General features: G+C 60.6%; 1 protein-coding gene and 1 pseudogene across 1 annotated transcript; both read right to left on the bottom strand.

Annotated features, from left to right (window-relative positions):
• Positions 1-687: 687 nt before the first annotated feature.
• On the bottom strand, positions 688-3760 carry LOC119932875 (annotated as a pseudogene).
• Positions 3761-5867: 2107 nt separating this feature from the next.
• LMTK3 (lemur tyrosine kinase 3) lies at positions 5868-22081 on the bottom strand. The gene is given in 17 exon segments (XM_038752468.1): positions 5868-5981; positions 7265-7405; positions 8315-8450; positions 8725-9116; positions 10415-12680; positions 12682-13621; positions 13857-14006; positions 15524-15645; positions 16490-16574; positions 16765-16913; positions 17055-17142; positions 17986-18104; positions 18816-18892; positions 20550-20700; positions 21058-21159; positions 21161-21192; positions 21917-22081. Coding segments are annotated over 17 exon segments (5052 nt in total). The 5' UTR covers positions 22002-22081; the 3' UTR covers positions 5868-5964.
• Positions 22082-22807: the final 726 nt, after the last annotated feature.

The raw sequence follows: 22807 nt of genomic DNA, 5'->3' as shown, positions 1-22807 counted from the left end.
GGGAAGCCCAGAATGATGAAGTGACACATTCCCCGCCTACAAGGAGCTTACACTCTAGCTGGGGACCCGAATATAAAAATGTTTATAAGCAGAGCGGTCAGAAATAAATAAAGCAGATACGTGGTCGGACACAACCAGCCCCCTGGTTTGGGACTTTGAGCTCTGGCTGTTGCTACCTGTTATAGTTAAGGGGTGAAGGAGTCTCTCATCAAGCGGGGTCCTTCTTTCTTCCCCTACACCTCCCGCCTCCCCAACCTGATTCCTTCTCCACCGCTTAGCATGGAGGATCAATGGGTCTGACTATAAATATCCCTGCTGCTTTTTGTCCACTCTAAAAGCCTGGAGGGTTGTGTGGTTCCTGTGTCCATTAGACACCCCACCCCACCCCCTGATGCCCCTGGGGTCAGTAGTGCCAGGGAGGGCATGGAAGGTGTTGGTAGACAGATGTTCAGAGCCTCACCACAGTCTTGAGGCCGGATAAAAGCGCTTAATAAATACGACTGATTGAATGGCTAGGCGGAGGACAACGGTCGACCTGAACCTGCCCCGAATCGGCCAGTAGTGTGGGATCCTGTCCCTCGTATGGGGGGCTTTGCCCTCCCATTGCACACAAAAAGCGGTAGGATGGAGGGGGCAGGATTGACCAGAGGGGTGGGAGGGCCACCCTGGAGCCGGCTCTGGGATTGATCAGTGGCAGGCGCCGAGGGGTAACTTGGCTACCCCGCCGTGCAGCTCCAGGGCCGCCTCGCTCCAGCCTAGCACGCCGCCGGCCCCTCGGACCTCACAAGCCGCCAGCTGCGAGACCTCGTTTGGGCCCAGGACCCGGCCCCACAGGTTCAAGTCCGAGATTTCGCCCACGAAAGCCTGGGAGGCATCGAAGTGACCGCCCAGTGTGTCCTGCGGGGAGAGGGGTGCAGAGGGGGTGGGAGGGGGCAAGGGTGACTTGTTAAATTGGGGGGCAGAGAGGGAGAGGTGAGGTGGGACCCGGGGCAGAGAGGAACGGTAGATCTTGAGCGAAAAGGACGGGCAGGGGGATGCCACCTGTTCCTACCCCAGGATGAAGATGCCACCTGGCTTGATGGGGTGCCACGGGGCCAGATTCTCCCCGGTGCCTCTCCGAACCCCGTCCTGATAGGCCTCCCACACACTGTCCAGTGTGGTCCAAGTCACGCACATGTGGTGCCATTTAGCATCTATCAGAGCCAAGGGCATAGTGGCGGCCTGGGTGAGGGGAGGGGAAACAGAGAGACGGGCATCCAGTCCTTGGGGAAATGCCGATTTCCGCCTCCCACCCAACCCCACCACCCTCCTTGGGCTGCTTTTTCCCACCCGGGGACCCAGGATCCAGACTTATAGCCCCTCTCCTCGCCTTCTCTTCTCCCAGGCCTTGCTCCCCACCCTGACCTTGTCGTTGACGAGCAGTTCCATGGGACTGTTGCCCCACTCGATGAGGACCAGCTCGTTTGGCTGGCCTGGCACGGAATAGGAGAAGGGGGTGCCCGGGCCTGGGCCCACAGGGCCCGGCTTGAGCCACAGGCAGATGCTCCGGGCGAACGGCTCCTGCCGCAAAGTCCGCTTGGCCTGGACATACATGTAGTTGGTGCGGAGGGTGAAGCTCACAAGGAATTCTTCGGGTGGTGGTCCTGTCGGGGAGGAAGGGGTGACAGGGAAGATCCTAGGCTCCAAGAAGCCTCTGCACTTCGGGATGGTCCTTCCCAAACTTCCATACCCTGGGGCCACTGGAAGACAGAATCTCTAATTCCGTGATTTTGGGGGAGCAGGGAAAGGCAGGACAAGGACTTATCCACATATTCCCAAAATGGTGGTGGGCAGGCAGGGGCTGGAAGGGGAGTAGGATACCTGGGTCACCCTCAGGCCCTGGAAAAGGGACCTGTCAGCCGAATTGTTAGTACAGTGCTAAGCGCTTAGTACAGTGCTCTGCACACAGTAAGTGCTCAATAAATGATTGATTGAATTGTTGCCGAATTGTACTTTCCAGGCGCTTAGTACAGTGCTCTTCACACAGTAAGTGCTCAATAAATACGATTGAATGAATGAATGGGTCCCTGAGGACGGCAGAGAGGTTAAGGGGAAGGTGGGGGCAAAGAGAGAGAGGCCTCTGTGGGTAATCAAAATGGATGCCCCACCTTTCTTTTTTAGGGAGTTTGTTAAGCGTTTACTCTGTGTCAATAATGATGGTATTTGTTAAGCGCTTACTATGCACTAAGCACTGGAGGGATACAAGGGGATCAGGTTGTCCCACGTGGGGCTCACAATCTTCATCCCCATTTGACAGATGAGGGAACTGAGGCCCAGAAAAGGGAAGCGACTCGCCCAAAGTCACACAGCTGACAAGTGGGGGAGTTGGGATTAGAACCCACGACCTCTGACTCCCAAACCCGGGCTCTTTCCACCGAGCCACGCTGTTTCTCTAAGCGCGCTCCCCCGATCCCTTGGGTTCCTCGGTGACCTCCTCCGGGGGGGTCCCCACCTTTCTCTCTGCCCGAGGCTGGCGACGCGGAGGCCTGGTGCCCACCCAGCGGGGGGTGGTCCTCGGGGTGCCAAGCAGGCACGTGATTGCCACGCTCGTCCCACTCGGGCACGTGATGGGGGCGGGTCACGGGGATGCCCACTGTGCTTCCCTTGCAGCTGCCCGTCGAGGAAGCCCAGCTCCCGTTGCAGCGCGGCCCCCAACGTCGAAGAGTTGCTGCGGGGCGGGGGGCTCACGTTACCCCTTTATCCGCCTCCCCCCGCCCCCCCATCCCGGACGGCCGCGGAAGAAGGACGGCGCTGGAGCTGACGGTATACTTAGCGTCCTGCTCCGGTTAATCCCCGCTTCCCTAAATCCACACCGCCTCTGTTCCCGGGCCCCAGGTGTCCTGGCTCCCCAGCGACTGGCCTCGGTTTGCCCCCGCATAGGACCAGTCGCTTCCCGGGGTTCTCTGTTCCAGCCTGGAGCCTCCCAGCTCCTACTTAGCTCCCACTTCCAGGACCTGGATGACCCCCCACCCCAGTATACACACACACTGCCTCTCCTTAATCCCCTCAGGACTTATGCGTCTTGACATTCCCTTCTCCCCCTCTGCCTGTCTTAAGAAGCAAGGGTCTCCCGGCTCTCCAGCCAGAAACCCAGGCATCCGATCCCATTTTCCACCCAGCCCTTCCCAGGGGGTCCAAGTTCCCTCCCAGTTCTTCTCGGTGCTAGACCCTGGGCTAGGGGCTGAGCCCGCTCAACCCTCTCCCACTCCCAGCACAGGGTCCCAGGAGACCTTTCTCCTCCTCCCTTTCTCCCTCCCCCAGACCTCCCGGCCATTTTCCGGGCATCCCACCCCCCTCTCTCCTGCTTCCCCTGCCCTCTCCCCTCGACCTTTTCCCAGGCAACCCACTCCCTTGGAGACCACCCCTCCTCACCTGTCCTCCACCCCTGCCTTTTCCCGGGCAGCCCACCCCTTCGGAGACAACCCCCTCTCTCCTGCTTCCCCTGCCCTCTCCCCTTGACCTTTAACCGGGCATCCCAGCCCCTCGGAGACCACCCTTCCTCACCTGTCCCCCACCCCTGCCTTTTCCCCGGCAGCTCAGCCCCCCTCACCTGTGCCACCCGCTCCCTCAGGGCCTCCACCATATGGTCCAGCCCTAAGGAGGGGGGATCCCCAAGTGAGTGTGGGGGGCGGAGGTGGGGAGTCCGGGGGGTGGCAGCGGCCTGGCAGTGGGCCAACTTGGCTGTGAGCTCCCGCACGGCTTCGTGTTGCTCCAGCAGCATCTCTTTGTGCTGAACAAGAGTCTCTCACAGCGGTAGTACCACCTGCTTGGCCTCCTTGATGGGGCCGGGCTCCGGGGGCACAAAGTCCCGGGGGCAGGCGGGTTCCACGCCAGGGAGAAAGGGGCTGCACACGAAGTGGGGCTGCGGCGTCAAGTTGCCCGGGCCGAGCAGCAGAAGTCCCCCGGTCACCATCCCGCTCCTGCTCTTCAGTCGCCCTGCCTTCGGCTAATCCCTGGGCCGTGCCCCTCCTCTAGAGGCTAATGGGCTTATTCTGGGTGACCCACTGCCCGTCTGGGGCCGAGCCGCCCCGTTTCCCAGGAGAAACAGGAAGAGGAAGCAGTGTGGCCTAGTTGAAAGAGTACGGGCCTGGTGTCAGAGGACCTGGGTTCTAATAGAGAAGCAGTGTGGCTCAGTGGAAAGAGCACGGGCTTTGGAGTCAGAGGTCATGGGTTTGAATCCCGGCTCCACCACGTGTCTGTTGTGTGACCTTGGGCAAGTCACTTAACTTCTCTGAGCCCCAGTTACCTCATCTGTAAAATGGGGATTAAGACTGTGAGCCCCACATGGGACAACTTAATCGCCTTGTATCCCCCCCAGCGCTTAGAACAGTGCTTTGCACATAGTAAGCGCTTAACAAATGCTATCGTTATTATTATTATTAATACTGGCTCCGCCACTTGCCTGCTGGGTGACCCTGCGTGAGTCACTTTACTTCTCTGTGCCTCAGTTTCCTAAAGTGCAAAATGGGGATTCAATACCTGTTCTCCTTCCTGTTTAGAATGTGAGCCCCATGTGGGACAGGGACTTCGTGCAACCTGATTACCCAGAGCTTAGAACAGCGCTTGACATATAGTAAACGCTTAACAAATTCCATAAAAAAGAAAGGTGGGACACCCAGGCGATTACCCATTGAAGCCTCCCCGCGACCCCCAACCTTCCTGCCTATGGGACTATGTAGATAAAATTGGCACGGAGGGAACCGGGAGTAGGGGGCCACCGCTCCTCACTCCCTTTGGCCAGAAATTTGGGCGTTCACCTCTTCATCTCGAATTTGCTCACTCCAGACCCGTGGCGCAGCCTTCTTTCTGGTTGTTTTACCCACTTTTTGGAGGCCCCGCCTCCCTCCCTCGCGTCCTGGAGTCTGTCCTCAACCCCTCTGGACGAGGTGCCCCAGTTCAGAGGACAAGAGACGATCCCTTTTCTCCCTCCCCACCACCCCCACCTCGCCCCCAGCCATCCAAGCCCCAGCTCTTGCCCTCTGCGCTCCCAGCCTCCTTCACACACACTCCGCCCTGCTTGTTCCTTCCAAAAGTTGAGTTTTTTGTTTTTTAAATAATGTGAAAACCACCGCACTGGACTGGGCCATACTGGTCCGTAGTGGGAGGGCCCCACTTCCTGCTTGGACATTGCATGGACTGGCCATGGGAGAGTGGAGGGTGAGGGGCTGGGGTGAGAGGGTCCCAGCTCTGACTAGTAAGCAGCCGGTCCTGACCACATTGTCCCTGCTTGTCCAGTAAGACGCTTTACCCCCTCCATCACCTCCCCCAAACCCAGAGTCTGGGAGGGGTTCCAGGCAGCTCCCTTGGCCTTCGACACAACCTCCCATACTGGCCCAGTCGTCATCAGTAAGCTCCCAGTAAGGACCGGCAAGAATCGGGAACTTCCAGGCCGGCCCGTGAAGTCCAGTGTGAATCTTCCCTTCTCGGGGGGTAGGGTGGGGGGGGTCGTTGGGGTTGCATCCATCCAAGGAGCTGACCCAGGCCACCCAGTTCAATGGTCCCAGTGGCTCCCAGTAAGGCCAGCTCCTCCAGTTCGTCGGTCCCAGTGCCGTTCGCTTCATGGCCCCAGGTGGGGGTCTTGGCTGTTTCCAGTTGCCCCCAGGAGGCAGGTGTGGGAGGGGAGGAGTCCAGTTCAGTCTCAGTCTGTCCCGGTTCTCTGCTGGGGTGGGGTGGAGGACTCGCCTTACTCCTCATTTGGCTGTGCAGGGTTAATGGGGACAGGAGCGGGGGCATTCCGGGGGGAGGGAGGAGGAGGGGGGCCCGGGACGCCCTGAGGTGGCTCAGGGGAAGAGGGGAAGTGGGGAGCGTCGAGGAGGTAAGAGGGCAGGGGCTCGGCCTCAGTTTCTCCTCCGGCGGGCAGCTCTATCTCCATCTCCCCCTGCCCAGGAGGCGGGGGGCCGGGTGGGCGAGGGGCAGAATCCGGAGTCAGTCCTCCACGGGGCCTGCGGAGCGGGAGAGGGGAAAGAGGATGAGCAGGGGACGTGGGGAGGGGTCCCACAGACCGATGGACATTCGAACAGGTGAGGGAAGTCACAGGCAAATGAACGGACGAGGACGGTTTCGGGGATGTAAGCTCGTTGTGGGCAGGGGATGTATCTGTTTATTGTTATAGCGTACTCTCCCAAGCACCTAGTACAGTGCTCTGCACACAGTAAACGCTCAGTGAATGCGATTGAATGATCTTCTCTAGACTGTGAGCCCCAAGGACTGCCTGTATTGCTGTATTGTACTGTCCAAGCGCTCAGTACAGTGCTCTGCACACAGTAAGCGCCCAGTAAATACGACTGAATGAAAGTACGATTGAAACTGCGCCACATGTCTGCTCTGTGACCTGGGTCAAGTCACTTCACTTCTCTGTGCCTCAGCTACCTCCTCTGTAAAATGGGGATTGAGACCGTGAGCCCCACGTGGGACAGGCCCAGTGTCCAACCCGATTGGCTTGTAATAACAATGGCATTTATTAAGCTCTCAGCACTTAGCAAAGCACTGTTCTAAGCGCTGGGGAGGTTACAAGGTGATCAGGTTGGCCCACGGGGGGGGGCTCACAGTCTTCATCCCCATTTTACAGATGAGGTAACTGAAGCACAGAGAAGTGAAGTGACTTGCCTAAAGTCACACAGCTGACAATTGGCGGAGTCGGGATTTGAACCCATGGCCTCTGACTCCAAAGCCCGTGCTCTTTCCACTGAGCCACAGTGCTTCTCACCCAGTGCTCAGAACAGTGCTTGGCACTTAGTAAGTGCTTAACAAATACCCCAGTGATTATGATGATTACGTCCTCCCCATGGCCCGGAATGCCCTCCCTCTGCCCATCCGCCAAGCTCGCTCTCTTCCTCCCTTCAAAGCCCTACTGAGAGCTCACCTCCTCCAGGAGGCCTTCCCACACTCAGCCCCCTCCTTCCTCTCCCCCTCCCCATCCCCCCCGCCCTACCTCCTTCCCCTCCCCACAGCACCTGTATATATGTTTGTCCAGATTTATTACTCTATTTTACTTGTACATATTTACTATTCTATCTATTTTATTTTGTTAATATATTTTGTTTTGTTGTCCGTCTCCCCCTTCTAGGCTGTGAGCCCGCCGTTGGGTAGGGCCCGTCTCTCTATGTTGCCAACTTGGACTTCCCAAGCGCTTAGCCCAGTGCTCTGCACACAGTAAGCGCTCAATAAATACGACTGACTGACTGACTGACACTGACTGAATGACGATGATGGTGAGAGGGTTTACCTGCGGGGCGGGCGGTGTCGGGGGGCCGGGCCGGGGGCCCTGGGGTCTCCAGGGCAGGGGAGACAGAGAAGCGGGAAAAGCAGAGGGGGGGTCCCGATGGGGGCAGGAGTGGGAAGTCCTCCCCCCACTCGAAGCTGCCGCCTGCCGGGATCAGAGCGGGGAGGAAGGCGATCAGAGAGAGCCTGGCCACGGCCCGCCCCTCGGCGGCCATCCTCCCCTCAGCCTCCATCCCTCCCCCTCTGGCTCCGCCCCCTCTCCATCAGCCTACCCTCCTTCCCACAGCCTCCTCCCCCTCTCCCAACATTCCCCTCCCCCTTCCCATAGGCTCCGCCCCCTCTTCCATCATTCTCCTCCCTTTCCCACAGGCTCCACCCCCTCTCCCATCATTCTCCTCCCCCTCCCACAGGCTCTTCCTCTTCCCACAGGCTCCTCCCCTTCCCACAGGCTCCGCCCCTCCCCGCAGGTCCCCCCCCTCCTTCCCACAGGCTCCTCCCCTTCCCACAGGCTCTGCTCCCTCTCCCATCAGCCTCCTCCCCTTCCCACAGGCTCCTCCCCCTTCCCAAGGCTCCACCCCCTCTCACAGGTTCCTCCCCCTTCCCAAAGGCTCCACCCCATCTCCCATCATTCTCCTTCCCCTCCCACAAGCTCCTCCCCCTTCCCACAGGCTCTTCCCCCTCTCCCATCAGCCTCCTCCCCTTCCCACAGGCTCCTCCCCCTTCCCAAGACTCCACCCCCTCACAGGTTCCTCCCCTTCCCAAAGGCTCCACCCCCCTCCCATCATTCTCCTCCCACAGGCTCCACCCCCTTCCCACAGGCTCCTCCCCCTCTGCCATCATTCCCCTCCCCCTTCCCAAAGGCTCTGCCCCCTCTTCCATCATTTCCCCCCCCCCTTCCCTCAGGCTCCATCCCTTCCCCTCAGGCCCCGCCTGCTCGACCTTCACCGTTTTCCCTCCTCCCAGCCCTCCCCTCCCTGAAGAAGAAGTCCCCGGGGCCTGTTGTCCCCTGAGCCGCCCCCCCCCTCCCGCCCGCCCACCTCACGGCCCCCCTCACCGAAGCTGCTGTCGCTGCTGGGGAAAATGTCTCCCGGGGTGGAGGGATTGGGGGGCGTCGGGGGTGCCGGCGGGGTGGACAGGCCTGGGTCCCCCTCTGGGGTGCCCTGGCTGCTCAGCTCGTTGGTTGGGGTCTCCTGGGGGGACCGGGGGGTGAGGCGGGAGGCAAGATTCAGAAGCGGGCGTGGGCCACTCTGCCCCTGCCCCCTCCAAAGCCAGAATCAATCATTCTGATCCCTTTGAATCCCTCCCCTGACCCCCCACCCTAATTCCGCCAAAGACCCTCCCCATGCAATTAGCCCCAACCGGTTTGCAAGCTCATTCCCCATGCACCTGTATGTCTTCGGCCCCCCCACTTCTCCAATCCCCATCCCCATCCTTCCTACACCCGGGAGCCCCACTCCCTCAGACCTGGTCGAAGAGGTAGACGGTTACATCTCCGTGGAAGGACACCATCTTGCGTTTCCTCTCCAACTCGGTCTCCTCTGGCTCCTCGGCCCCTCGGGGTGACTTGAGGAGCCCACGGAGCGGCCGCCCCCCGTCCCCGCAGCTCACCACAATGGGCACTGGGGCTGTGTGGTCTCGTCCAGGGCCCCCATCCATCGCTGCCTCCTCCTCCTCCTCCTCCTCGCCCTCCTCCTGCTCCTCCTCCTCCTCGTCCACCTCTGCTGGGCCTCCAGCCTCCCCGGCTCCACCAGAGACCCCTGTGTCCCCACCCTCCCAAGGAGGCCGGCGGGGACCGGGCCCCGGGAATGGGGTAAGGGTGAGCGGGGGCAGGGCCAGGGAGAGGCGGGAGAGCTTGGCTGGGAAGAGAGAAGGTGGGAATGATGAAGATCCAGACCCACAGCCCCCAGACCCCGCTGCTCCCCACCCAGATCCACTTCCCTCTCTGAACTCCTTTCTCAATCGATCGATGATCTTTAAGTGCTTACTCTGTTTAGAACAGTGCTCCAGCGCTTAGAACAGTGCTCTGCACATAATAAGCGCTTAACAAATGCCATCATTGTTATTTAGAGCACCGTACTAAGCAGTTGGCCCTTCACCAGGGTCCTCCATCGCCTCTCCAAGTCACCTAGGCCTTGCTCAGCCTTCAATTGTGGTAGTAGTAGTAGTAATAATAGCACTTGTTATAATAAATAATAATTATAATTGTGTTATTTATTAAGCGCTTACTATGTGCCAGGCACTGTACTAAGTGCTGGGGTTGACACAAGCAAGCCGGGTTGGACACGGTCCCTGTTCCACGGAGCGCTCTCCGTCTCAATTCCCATTTTACAGGTGAGGTAGCTGAGGCACGGAGAAGTAAAGTGACTTGCCCAAGGTCACACAGATGACAAGTAGTGGAAATGACTGGTTCCCAGACCTGGGTTCTACCCACTACACCATGCATGCCCGGCCTATGTGCCAAGTATAGCACTACGTGCTGAGGTAGATAACAAGATAATCAGGTGGGACTCAGCCTCAAGCCCCATTTTACAGATGAGGAAACGGAGGCACAGAGAAACGAAGTGACTTGTCCAGGGTCACCTAGCGGGCAAGTGGCGGAGCCAGGAGTAGGACCCAGATCTGTGACTCCCACTAGGCCACACTGCTCCCTTAGGGCAGCAGACTGTCCAAATATATACTCCCTGCTGGGGCCCATGATGATGATGATGATGGTATTTGTTAAAAGCGCTTACTATGTGCAAAGCACTGTTCTAAGCGCTGGGGAGGTTACAAGGCGATCAGGTTGTCCCACGGGGGGGCTCACAGTCTTAATCCCCATTTTACAGATGAGGTAACTGAGGCACAGAGAAGTGAAGTGACTTGCCCCAAGTCACACAGCTGACAGTTGGCAGAGCCGGGATTTGAGCCCATGACCTCTAACTCCAAAGCCCGGGCTCTTTCCACTGAGCCACGCTGCTTCTCTATCATTTCCAGCAGCTTTTCCCAAGCGGACCCCCGAGGCTCACCCCCAAACCCAGGATCGTGCCCTCCCTCCCAACACCCCCCCACCGCACGCACACACACACATACACACAAACACACAAAACGTTCAAGGTCATGCCCTCAGCCCGGGTCATCCTCAGAGGGATCAGGCTTTTACCCTCTCTCCCCTCACCTTTGATTTGCTCGCTGCTCCCCGGTGGTGGTCCCAGGTCCAGGAAGAGCCGGGGCATCTCCGGTCCCCGCTTGGTCGTCTTGGGGGGCGACCCCCCGTCTCCGCCGGGCTCCCCTCCGCCGTCTGCCAGGGCGCCGGGCTCCTCGGCGGCCCCTCCGGGCCCCGGGCTCTCTCGGCGGGGTGGCGTCTCCGGCGTCGGTGGCTCCGGCCTCGGCCCCCCGAGCCCCGGCCCCCGCTCCGTCAGCCCCCTCTGCTCCGGCACCTCCTCGCTTCCTCCGGCCACGCCGTCTCCGGGCCCTGCGCCGCCCCCCAGGCTGCCTGGCCCCCCGTCCCCCGCCGGCCTGCCCATCGGCCCGGCCCCCGGGGCTCTCTGCCCACTCCCCGGGGCTCGCCCCCCGCTCTCGAGGACTGTTCTCTCCCTGTTCTCTAGGACCCTCTGCCCATTCTCTGTCACTCTCCCCCTGCTCCCTGGGGCTCCCCCGCAGTTCTCCGTCCCCTTCCCCCCGCTCCCTGGGACTCTCCCCCCGTTTTCTCGGACTTTCTCCAGGGTCCCTTGGACTTGTCCCACATTCTCCCATGATTTCTTGTGGCTCCCTTGAATTTTCACTCCAGGGTCTTGGGCTTCCTCCGCCCTCCCTTGACTTTGCCCCCCATTCTCCGTCACTCTCTCCTTGGTCCCTGGGGCTTGAGCCTCGTGGCCTCGGGCTCCATTGCCGGCCCGTCTCTCCCCGCCCCCTGGGGCTTTCACCCCATCTTCTGGCGCCTTCTCCCCGCCCCCTGGGGCTTTCACCCCATCTTCTGTCACCTTCTCCCCGCTCCCTAGGGCTCTCACCCCATTGTCTGTCACTTTCTCCCCTAATCCTGGGACTCTGACCCCATTGTGGCTCACTCTCTCCCCGTTCCCTGGGGCTTTCGCCCCATTGCCTGTCGCTTTCTCCCTGCTCCCTGGGGCTTTCACCCCGTTGTTGTCCGTCCCTTTCTCCCCACTCTCTGGGGCTTTCGCCCCTTCGTCTGTCCCTTTCTCGCCATTCCCTGGGGCTTTTGCTCCTCGGCCTATTCCTTTCTCCCTGCTGCCTGGGACTCTGGCTCCTTTGTCGGTCACCTTCTCCCTGGTTCCGGGGGCTCTGGGACCTAGGTCGGCCACTCTCTCCCTGCTCCCTGGGGCTCTGGGGCCTAGGTCGGTCACTCTCTCCTCGCTCCCGGGGGCTTTGGGGCCTAGGTCTGTCACTCTCTCGCTCCCAGGGACTCTGGGGCCTAGGTCGACCACTGTCTCCCCGCTCCCGGGGGCTCTCGGGCCTTGGTCGGCCACTCTCTCCTCGCTCCCGGGGGCTCTGGGGCCTAGGTCGGTCACTCTCTCTCCGCTCCCGGGGGCTCTGGGGCCTAGGTCGGTCACTCTCTCTCCGCTCCCGGGGGCTCTCGGGCCTAGGTCGGTCACTCTCTCCCCGCTCCCGGGGGCTCTGGGGCCTAGGTTGGTCACTCTCTCCCTGCTCCCGGGGGCTTTCGAGCCGGGGTCCGTCTCTGTCCCCCGACTGGTCTCCGGCGCCTCCGGGCCTTGGTCCTTCGCCGCCTCCCCGCTCCCTGGGGCCTTCAAGCCTGGGTCTGTCACCGTCCCCCCGCCGACCGGCCCTCCTGGGCCCCAGCTCGGCTCGGTCCCTTTCTCCCGGCGCCCCTGGGCTTCCCCCGGGGGCCGGGCCCCCCGCCGCGCCCCCAGCAGGTTTCGGGTCACGTTCTCCTGCAGGGAAACCAGCAGCTGCTCGGTGCTCACCTGCACCACGAACCCCGGCGCCCCCCGCTCCCCGCCACCCCCGCCCCCCTCCCCGGCCCCGGGGGGGTCGGGGGGTTCCGGGGGGGCGCGGGCCGTCGGTGTGTCCTGGGAGGCCAGCTCGGGCGAGAGCGGGTTCTCCGTCTCGTAGCCACTGTCCCCCGGCCGAGGGCCCGGCGAGGACAGGCGGGAGGCCGGACTGCACAGGTCCGGGCTGCTGGACAGCGGGTCTGGGGGGTCCCCCGAGCCCTGGGCGCCCCGGGGGGGGCCCGCGGCCGGGAGAGGGGGAGGCGGCGGTGGAGGGGCCGGAGGGGGCCCCCGCCCGGGGTACTGGGGCGCCGCCGCCCCCATGAGGGGGTCCCGGACCTCGGGGGGGGCCGAGCAGGGGGGGGGCGCCGGGCCGTCGGCAGGGGAGCCACGCTCGGCCCGGAGGGACGAGTCGTCTTCGGGGGGGCGGGGGCAGCCGAGGGCCGGGTGGCCCCCCCAGCCGGTCACCGCGTCCCCCCCGGCGCAGCGGGGCGCAGGAGCACGGACCCCCGCCGCGGCTGCACAGCGGGCAAGGCCGGGGACCCCGGCGACCCCGGCTCCCCCCGCTACTGCCGCCGCCCCCCAGGGAACTCTCCCCTTCCTCCTCTTCCTCCTCCTCCTCCTCGTCCTCGTCGTCCTCGCCCCACGTGGCCGCCCCCCGTTCGCCCAAGACCTCGGCGGGGTCTCCGGCCAGAGTGTCCCCGGCGCCCCGGCCCTCGGGATCCCAGCCGCCTAGGAACGAGCGGGGCCGGGCGGGGAAGAGCGGCGACCCCCAGGTCTCGGAGACCAGCTGCGGGACGTCCGGCGGGGCAGGCTGCGGGGCGGCCGCGCCGGGGTCCAGGGGGTCCCAGTCGGCGGGGAAGAGGGGCTCGGGCGGGGAGCCGTGCTCCTCCAGCCGGACGAAGTACTCGCTGCTGACCGAGGGGCTGCGGGCGCTGATGACTGGCAGGACGCTGGGGGCGGCCAGGGCCTCGTAGAAGGGGTTGGACGGGGCGGGGGGCGCCGAGCCCGGCTGCCAAGCGGGACCCCCCGGGCCAGGCCCCGCGCCGGCCCCGCGCCGGGCCTTCTCCCAGAGGCACTCCAGGTTGAGGCCGCGGCTGCTCTCGGTGACGGTCAGCACGTCGTCGGGGTCGGCGCCCGGGAAGCCGTCGAGCAACGGGAATGGGGACAGGGCCGGGGGTCGGGCCGGGGGCGCCGGGGCCGGCCAGGGCCAGGCGAAGGCGGGCGGTGGGCCCGGGGGCCGGGGCCTGGGGGGCGGCGGCGGAGGGGGCGGAGGAGGAGGAGGCGGCGGAGGGGGCGGGGGCGGCGGTGGGGGCCGCGGAGGGCGCTCGGACAGGAGGTAGGTGAGCTGGAGCTGGAGGTCGGAGGCCGAGGGCCGCTGCGTGCGGGGCCGCCAGCAGGACTGCAGGACTTCGTACCTGGGGGCAGGAGGGAGAAGGCCGGGCAGAGGCCGAGCCTCGGAAACCAGGGGGCGGGGGGCACCCCACACCCCCGTCCGGCAGGAGTTTCGGGCCTGCACCCGTGGCGGGCGGGAGTTGGGGTCGGGCGAGGGTGCGGTGGGCGAAGAAGAAGGGAGAGAGACGGGAGAGACAGAGACAGAGAGAGGCCGGGGGTGGGAGAAGTTGGATGGGTGGGCAGGCCGGGCTTTCTCACCAGTAATCCCCGTAGGGCAGTTTGAGGCGGGGTCGGGCCAGCTGCACGTGCTGCTGGCGGATCACATAGGCGAGGACCTCGTCATCGGAGAGGTGGCGATATGGCTGGGAACCGAACTCAAACAACTCCCACAGGGTCACCCCCAGAGACCTAGGAGAAGACGGGAGCAGGGAGCCGCCGGGTGAGGAGAAAAGGTTCAGAATAATCAATCAATTGTATTTATTGAGCGCTTACTGTGTGCAGAGCACTGTACTAAGCGCTTGGGAAGTACAAGTTGGCAACATATACAGTCCCTACCCAACAGTGGGCTCGCAGTCTAGAAGACTAAGAATAATAATCCTACGGTGTCCGTTACGCCCTTACGATGTGCCGGCCGCTGTACTAAGTGCTGGGGTGGATACGAGCGGATCAGGTTGGACGCAATCCGTGTCCCACACGGGGCTCACAGTCTCAGTCCTCATTTTACAGATGAGGTAACTGAGGCACGGAGACGTGAAGTCACTTGCCCAAAGTCACACACCGGGCAAGTGGATTAGAACCTATGATCTTCTTACTCCCAGGCCTGTGCTCTAACCACTACGCCATGCTGCTTCTCGGAACCCCTCGACCCTCCCTCACCACCGACCTGCCCCCCTCCACCCTAGGCCTCGCTGAACTACAACTCCCATCAGCCCTTGGGACCGTGACCTGTCTTCCAGAGAAAATGGCTACCACAGGGGATTGTGGGATATGTAGTTCCTTAATTCTTCATCAATCCATCGGGGACCCCTGGAGGAGGCAGGAAGATCCCCTTAGCTGGGAGGGGAGCCTGAGGAATTAGGCACCTTGATTCCGCCAGCCTTGGACTCTCCTTTACTGGGGAGCATTTTAACTCTCACTCGGCTCCGGGGGGTCCCTCAGGTGACAGTTTCCTATTTGGGCCCAGACCTCGTGGGTATTATTTTTGTTATTGTTAATCAATCAATCGTATTTATTGAGCGCTTACTGTGTGCAGAGCACTGTACTAAGCGTTTGGGAAGTACAAGTTGGCAACATATAGAGACAGTCCCTACCCAACAGTGGGCTCACAGTTAATCAATCGATCGTATTTATTGAGCTCTTACTATAGGCAGAGCACGGCACTAAGTGCATGGGAGAGTACAATATAACAGAGTTGGTAGAAATGTTCCCTGCCCACAACGAGTTTACAGTCTACAGTCTATTGGGAGTCTCCTCCCTCTCTCCACCCCTCCGCCTTACCTCCTTCCCTTCCCCGCAGCACCTGTATATATGTATATATGTTTGTACGGATTTATTACTCGATTTATTTTACTTGTACATATCTATTCTATTTATTTTATTTTGTTAATATGCTTTGTTTTTGTTCTCTGTCTCCCCCTTCTAGACTGTGAGCCCACTGTTGGGTAGGGACCATCTCTCTATGTCGACAACTTGTACTTCCCAAGCGCTTAGTACAGTGCTCTGCACACAGTAAGCGCTCAATTAATACGACTGATTGATTGACAATCTTAAAAATAATAATTATTATTATCGCATGAGCATTATTTTTATTGTATTTGTTAAGCGCTTACTCTGTGTCCAGCACTGTTCTAAGCACTGGACCTCCAGACTTCCAGAAAAGGCAATGACTGTCTCTGCCCCCTCCTGGGTCCCAGAAGGCTCCTTACCAGACATTGCTCTCCCTGCTTTGGTCCACAACCATCAGGCTACCATGAAGCTCATCCAGAAGCTCGGGGGCTACCCATCGGAGGGGGATCCAGAGACGCTCAGGGGTCAAATAGTAATCCTCCTTCAGGGGTCGGGGAGAAAAGGGTGTCAGAGAATAATTAATAACAATGATAATAACTTTGGTCTTTGTATTATGTGCCAAAGCACTGTTCCAAGTCCTGGAGTAGATACAAGGTAATCAGGTCAGATACAATCCGCGTCCCTCATGGAGCTCACGGGCTAAGGAGGAGGGAGGACGGGTATTGAATTCCCATTTTGCCGATGAGGGAACTGAAGCCCCAAGAAGTTAAGTGACTTGCCCAAGTCCCCACAGCAGGCAAGTGGCAGAGCTGGGATTTGAAGCCAGGTCCTCTGAATCCCAGGCCCATGCTCTTTCCCTCGGTCCACGCTGCTTCATCCCAAGCCCTCAGAGGCCAGAGCCTCCCCACCACTCTTGACCCTATTTCCTAGCAAAGGAACTTGGAGACACTTGGATCCCAACAGAGGACCTTACTAACAACTCCCTCCTGCTCTCACCCCCAGGTAGACCAGAGACTCTCCGGCCCCAGGCCAGAGCCCACAGACCCCGACTCTAGGAGGGCAGAGATAGGAAATTGGATGAGAATTTAAAGTCTGGCAGGCAGTGGCACCAAATACTAGGAGAGAAAGTGGGATGAGGCGGGGAGGGGGGAAGGCAAGGGATGGGACACATGACTCTCCCCCATTACTTCTCCCCCTCTAGGAACCTCCAGCACCCCAACATCCTCCAGTGCAGAGGACTGCTAGGGAATGATGCTCCCCAGGATCAGGGCCTAGTGGGCATTGATCTCCTTACCCTCGGGGGGCCCCATCACTCCATAGAGGGCTCCCATCACCCCACAGGGCACCCCATTCTCCCCGGGGAAGCCCAGCACCCAGGCGCTCACCTTGTAGTTGCTGTGGGATAGGCCGTAGTCCCCGATCCTCACTGTGAGGTCCGATGTGAGCAGACAGTTGCGAAGGGCGAGGTCACTGGCAGGGGGTGGGAAGAGAATAAGGGGGAGAGCGTCCAGCCCTTTCGACATTTCCCAGTTTTCTGACCCCACCCTCAGCCCCGAACTCCTCCCTGAGTCCTTTGATCCCACCTCTGGCCTCAGCCCTCTAATCCCACCTCCCTTAATTCCTCCCTCTAACCCCTTTGTTTCAGGCCTGGCAGCCTGACCTGTGCACGTAGTTGTGGGCATGCAGATGGGCGAGCCCGCGGGCAATCTCCAGCGCCATCCTCTGCAGAGTCCGCACGTCCCGCGGGGGCAGCTCGGCGGCCAAACCCTCAGGAGGCCGCTGGGCCCGGAGGTAACGCTTCAAATCTCCCTATGGGCAGGGAGACCGAGGTGGGGGGCCGGGGTTTGGGAGACACATCAGGGCCTAATTCCCTCCAGCCCCTCCCTCCTATCCAGGGACCAAAGGGAAATGAGGACACCCTCCCCATTCCCGGTCTGCCCTGCCCCTCACCAGCTGACAGAACTCCATGATGAGCAGGAAGGGCAGGGTCTCCGCACAGAGGCCAAGGCATTGGAGGATGTTGGGGTGCTGGAGGTTCCTTGAGGGAGAGAAGTAATGGGGGAGAACCATGTGTTCCACTCCCTGCCTTCTCCCCTCCCCGCCCCATAATAATAATAATAATAATAATAATAATAATAATAATAATAATAATAGCATTTTTTAAGCACTTACTATGTGCAAAGCACTGTTCTAAGCGCAGGGGGGATACGAGGCCACGGGGGGCTCACAGTCAATCCCCATTTTACAGATGAGGTAACTGAGGCCCAGAGAAGTTAAGTGACTTGCCCAAGGTCACACAGCTGACAATTGGCGGAGCAGGGATTTGAACCCATGACCACCGACTCCAGAGCCCGTGCTCTTTCCACTGAGCCACGCTGCTGCCCCATCCCATTTCCTCTCATGGTATTTGGTGCCGCTGCCTCCCAGGCTTTCAATTCTCACCCAGTTTTCCTGTCTCTGCCCTCCCTCCCCCACACCATGTCCGAGATTCAAGCACCCTGCCTCCCTGCAACTCCCTCCGCCTTTGGGTTTTCCCCTACAGTCCCCACTCCCCTCAGGGACCCAGGTGTCCTGCTCCTGCATTGCAAAAGCTCCTACTCCCCCCCAAGGGATCCCGGCCTGCTCCTCCATTCATTCATTCATTCAATCGTATTTATTGAGCGCTTACTGTGTGCAGAGCACTGTACTAAGCGCTTGGGAAGTACAAGTTGGCAACATAGAGAGACGGTCCCTACTCCCCTCAGGGATCTGGGGGTTCTACCCACCAGCCCCCAGCTCTCCCCACTCCTCTCGGGATCTGGGTGACCCACCTCCACCCCCAGCCCTGGGTCAGTCTCTGCTCTCCTCAGGACCCAGGCATCCAGGAGCCCCGCTCCCTTACCGGTAGGGTTGAGCCTCGGTCAAGAATTTACGTTGCTCCAATGGCCCCGCGCTGACCCTCAGCTCCTTCACCACCACCTGGGCTGGACTGAAGTCTGAGAAAATCTCTCCCAGGATAACCTGGGGTGGAGGGGGACCGAGGCGTCACCCCGGGGTCCCATTGCCCTTAACCCCCGTCCCCCTGCCACCAACCCAGGACCTTCCTTCCCCCGTCATCGCCTCCTCTTCCTCCTCCTCCCCACACCTCCGGTCCACCCTCCCCTCTCATAGCCCCCCTCCAAGGGACAGAGAGACTCACAGGTGGCCAGGCAGGTGGGCAGATGGAGAGATGGCGCAGAGTGGGCAACTTGGCGATGGGGCAGCCGATGGAGAGATGGAGGGAGGCGCTGATGGGGAGTGGGGGTGGAGTGTGGGGAGGATGGGAAGGGTAAGGAGAGAGGGGTCAAGGGATGGGGAATGAGAGAGGATGGGACCAAGGGGGGAGGAGCAGAGGAAGGAGTGGGAAAGGGAAGTACCAGAGGTGGGGGAGGAATAGAAATGGGGGAGGGGAAAGGACAACAGATAGGGGAGGGGAAGGAGTAGAGCTGGGGGGAATGAGAGAAGGGAGAAAGACTGTGGTGGGGAGGGTGATAGGATGGAGATTGGGATGAAGACCAGCTAGTGGGGCAGGGGTACACAAGGAGGGATGGAAATGGGGGAGGGGACAGACAGAGGCAGGTCCGGGGAAGGGAGAGGTCAGGAAGATGGACACAGTGAGTGACACGGACCCCAGGGGACCCCCATTTCCCACCTCCGCCTCCACGGTCGCCAGCTCCTCCCTCCCCTTCTCACCTTCCCAAACCAGCCACTCCCGATCTCCTGCAGGTAACTCAGATGCTGGCGGCTCAGGCCCAAGGATGTCCCCAGATCTGGGGGGAAGGGGCAGGAGAAGGTGAAATATCAAATCCCACCCTCATCTGTTTGGCTCTGTTCTTTCCCCCTCCTTCTGGTCTCTCACTCCTTGCCCATGTCCCCACGAAGAGCTTGTCTCCCCCCCACCCCCCCACCATTTTCTCAACCCCCAGCTGGGGTTTCACCTAAGGAGCCATATCTCTTGGTCTCCCCATTGGCTGACCCCCCCCCCCCCCCCGCCAAGGTCCTCAAATTCAGTCCCTTCCCACTTAATGGCTTTTGCCCCTATCCTTGTGCCTCCATTGGCCAAAAGTGCTGGAATCCGATTCCTCTTTTCCCACTGGCTTACACCAAATTTTAGGACTGCAACCCCACTTCCCTAATATCCCTTCTGAGCAATCTCCCAGATGACTGGAGAATCACCCCTCTAGGTCATGATTAACTGATTAACTGCTGGCCCTTTGAACACACCCCCCCCCCCACCACCCCACCAAATCCTACTCCTCTGGGTGACCTCAGGTTAGTCCATTGGCTCACCCAGCTGACTGTCAAAATAATAATGATAGTAGCATTTGTTAAGCATTTACTATGTGTCAAGCACTGTTTTAAGCACTGGGTAGATGTAAGTTCATCAGGTTAGACATGGTCCTGTCCCACTTGGGCTCACAGTCTAAGTAGAAAATGGGGAGCAGGTATTGATTCCCCATTTTACAGATGAGAAAACTGTGGCACAGAGAATTAAGTGACTCAAGTGCTTATAATAATAATGATGGCATTTATTACCCGCTTACTATGTGCAAAGCACTGTTCTAAGCGCTGGGGAGGTTACAAGGTGATCAGGTGGTCCCACGTGGGGCTCACAGTCTTCATCCCCATTTTACAGATGAGGGAACTGAGGCCCAGAGAAGTGAAGTGACTTGCCCAAAGTCACACAGCTGACAATTGGCAGAGCCGGGATTTGAACCCATGACCTCTGACTCCAAAGCCCACACTCTTTTCCACTGAGCCACGCTGCTTATCCCCAGATACGCTCCATCTTCGTCGGTTAAACCTCTAGAGTCCCAATTGGCCCCCCCAGATGGGTCTCCTCCCAAGGCCCCATTTCCAGTCGCCTCTCCCTGGTGACCCTACTGGTACCCAGTGTTCAGCTTGGGCTTCTCTCCAGCTGCTAACCAACTTAGAGAGAGGCAGCATGCCCTAGTAGAAAAAGCAAGGGCCAGAGAGTCAGAGGGCCCGGGTTCGAATTCTAGCTCCGCCACTTGCCTCCTATGTGATCTTGGGCACGTGGCTTAACCTCTCTGTGCCTCAGTTTCTTCATCTGTAAAATGGGGATTAAATACCTGTTCTCCCTCCCCTCAGACTGTGGGCCCCACGGGGGTCGGTGATGGTGCCTGACCTGATTAGCGCGTAGTACAGTGTTTGGCACATAGTAAGTGTATAACAAATATATTAATACTAGTCTACCCCTTCATCCCTCCCCCCCCAAGCTCCCCTTCTCACATGGACTGACTTACCAACTCAACCATTGGCTACTGTGGATCCCACACCCCTTTCCTCATTGGCCATCCTGGGGACCACCCCTCTCCCTCCCTCTCCCATTGGCCACCCCAGGCCCCATTTTCTGGGTCCCCGACTTGGTCCTCCCCACTCCTCCCCCTGTCTCCCCGTGCCTACCTGAACGCGAGGGCTGGGGGGCAGGCAGTGGCAGGGAGACCTCGGCCAGCGGGAGGATGTAGACGTCGGGCAACGATTGGGAGGACGAGGTCTCCTCCGCGGGAGGTGTGTATTCCCCAGAGCAATCCTCCCCCTCAGGATTCTCAAACTCCTGAAGGGGTGGGGAGACCGGGGGGCTGGGGGCCGAGTGCCTTGCTTCCCAAAGGGAGTCGGGGAGGGAAGGGAGAGGAGCAGGGAGGAAGAGCTGGACACCTGGGATTGGGAAGGGCGGGAGGCCGAGAGGGCGAGGGCACCCTGAGGGGGGTTGGGGGGAAGGAAGGAGGGGATGGAGTTAGGCCCCTGTCTCTTGAGGGATGTGACCCCTGAGAGGGCAAGGTCTTCTTATGGGGGTGGCCTTCCCCTTGGCCTCACAAAGGGCCAGAGGTGGAGTCTGGGTCCCTGAGGGGAATGGGGGTGGGGTGGGGGGAGATAAGGAATCAGCTGGCCGATGCCCAAGACCCCTCCTCACCTTGAATCCGACGTCCCCTCGCTTGCAGCAGAGACAGGTGAGGAGGAGGAAGACGAAGGCCAGGAGGCCGGAACAGGAGATAAGGACGATAGCGTAGGGGGGGGGCCAGAGGGGTTCGGCCGGGGGGCAGCCCATCTGGTGGCAAGCCGAGGTCGGGGAAGGGTGGGGGGGCTGGGATCAGATCCCCCAGCCTTGGGAAGCTGCCCCAGATGCCGGCTTCCTCCCCCAGAACTACAAGACCCGTCGGCCTCTGGGGCCGGGGACCCTAAGCTACCTGAGGGGAGCTGAGGGGCCCAGAGGTTTGGGGGGCTTCTCTGGTCCAAGTTGGGGTCAGATGAAGCAGTGGGCCGGGCCTTATCTCAAGGCTGGGCTCCCCCGCCCCCAACTTTTTCAGCCGGAGCCCCCCTACAGAGGCCTAAATCCCCTCTACCCCAGATCTCCCATTACCCTCCCAGATAGTCCCGGGGCCCACCCAGGGGTCCCCACCTCCTCAGGCCAGGCCCCCGATCAATGACCAGAGGGGCCGACTCTCCCCTCCTTCCTCCCACTCCCCAGATCAGACCGCAGAGGCCCCTGTGCCTCCCGCCGCCCCCCCAACACAACACACACAAACACACACGCAAACACACACATACACAGACACTCCGAACGGATCCAGGCGCCCTGCTTCTTCCCCAATCCGCCCGATCAGAGCCCAGAAGGCCGCCTAAGCCTCCCCCTCCCCTCAGCCGGGAGAACCGGCCGGTGAAGCAGACGGGGAGGCGGACAGACAGACAGACAGACAGACAGACAGTCGGATGAATGGACAGGCGGGTGCTGGGGCTGAGAGGGACAGACAGACAGAGACAGAGAGACTCACCGGGATGGGCCGGGGTGGCGAGAGCAGGGGGCCCGAGGCAGGAGACAGAGAAGGCGAGGAGGAGGGGGGCTGGGGCCGGCGGCATCGTGAGAGCGAAGATTGGGAGGGGAGAGCCGAGGCCTCTAAGGCCCAGCCATAGGACCCAGGCGTTCTAGGGGGTGGGCAGAGGAGTCTGGGAGCTGAAGATGGGGAGGGGGTGACGACTTGGGGGGCCCTGGCCCCCCCCTCGCCCTCCCCCGGGGGGGGAAGCTGGAGGGACAGGCGGTAGAGAGAGAGAGAGAGACCAGCGGAGGAGCCGGGAGGCTGGGGTGGGAGGCTTGGGGGGGTGGGGGGGGGAGGAGGAGGCTGAGACACAGTGATGGGGGGAGGCCCGGGGAGGGGGGGGCGACTGAGGGCTCCGCCCCCCTGACTGGCTACGATTGGGGAAGTTGGATGTCCATCATAGAACAGGGGGCGGGAAGATGGAAGGAGGATGCAGGGTCGTCATGGCAACGTAGTCTTCCCGGGTAGCAAGAGATGAGGAGGGAGGGGGGAGAGGGGAGGGGAAAGGGAGGGATGCAGAGGAGATTGAGAGACAGTGGGAGAACCCAGAGACCTACAGTTAGAGAGGCAGAGAAGGGCTCCGGTGATACTCCCCATTTCCTAGGAGAGTCTAGGTCGTGTGGGAAGAGGGCAGTTGGTTAACTCCTCCTTTCCAGGAACACAACAGCACCAGGGTCCCCCTTCTTCCAATGAGTGCAAGAAGCAGGGACACCTGGACCTCTAAGGGGAGTGAGAAGGGGCAGTGGACAGTTCCCCACTCAATTCCCACTGAGGCAGCGGGGACTACAGCAAAGAGCAAAGGACTGGGAGTTAGGAGACCAGAATCCTCATCCCGTCTCCCCCATCTGT

This window comes from Tachyglossus aculeatus, chromosome 10 (genome assembly GCF_015852505.1).
Source record: "Tachyglossus aculeatus isolate mTacAcu1 chromosome 10, mTacAcu1.pri, whole genome shotgun sequence".
Classification (NCBI taxonomy): domain Eukaryota; kingdom Metazoa; phylum Chordata; class Mammalia; order Monotremata; family Tachyglossidae; genus Tachyglossus; species Tachyglossus aculeatus.
Note: the sequence above shows the minus strand (reverse complement) of the source record. Positions and strands in the feature narration are given on the sequence as shown.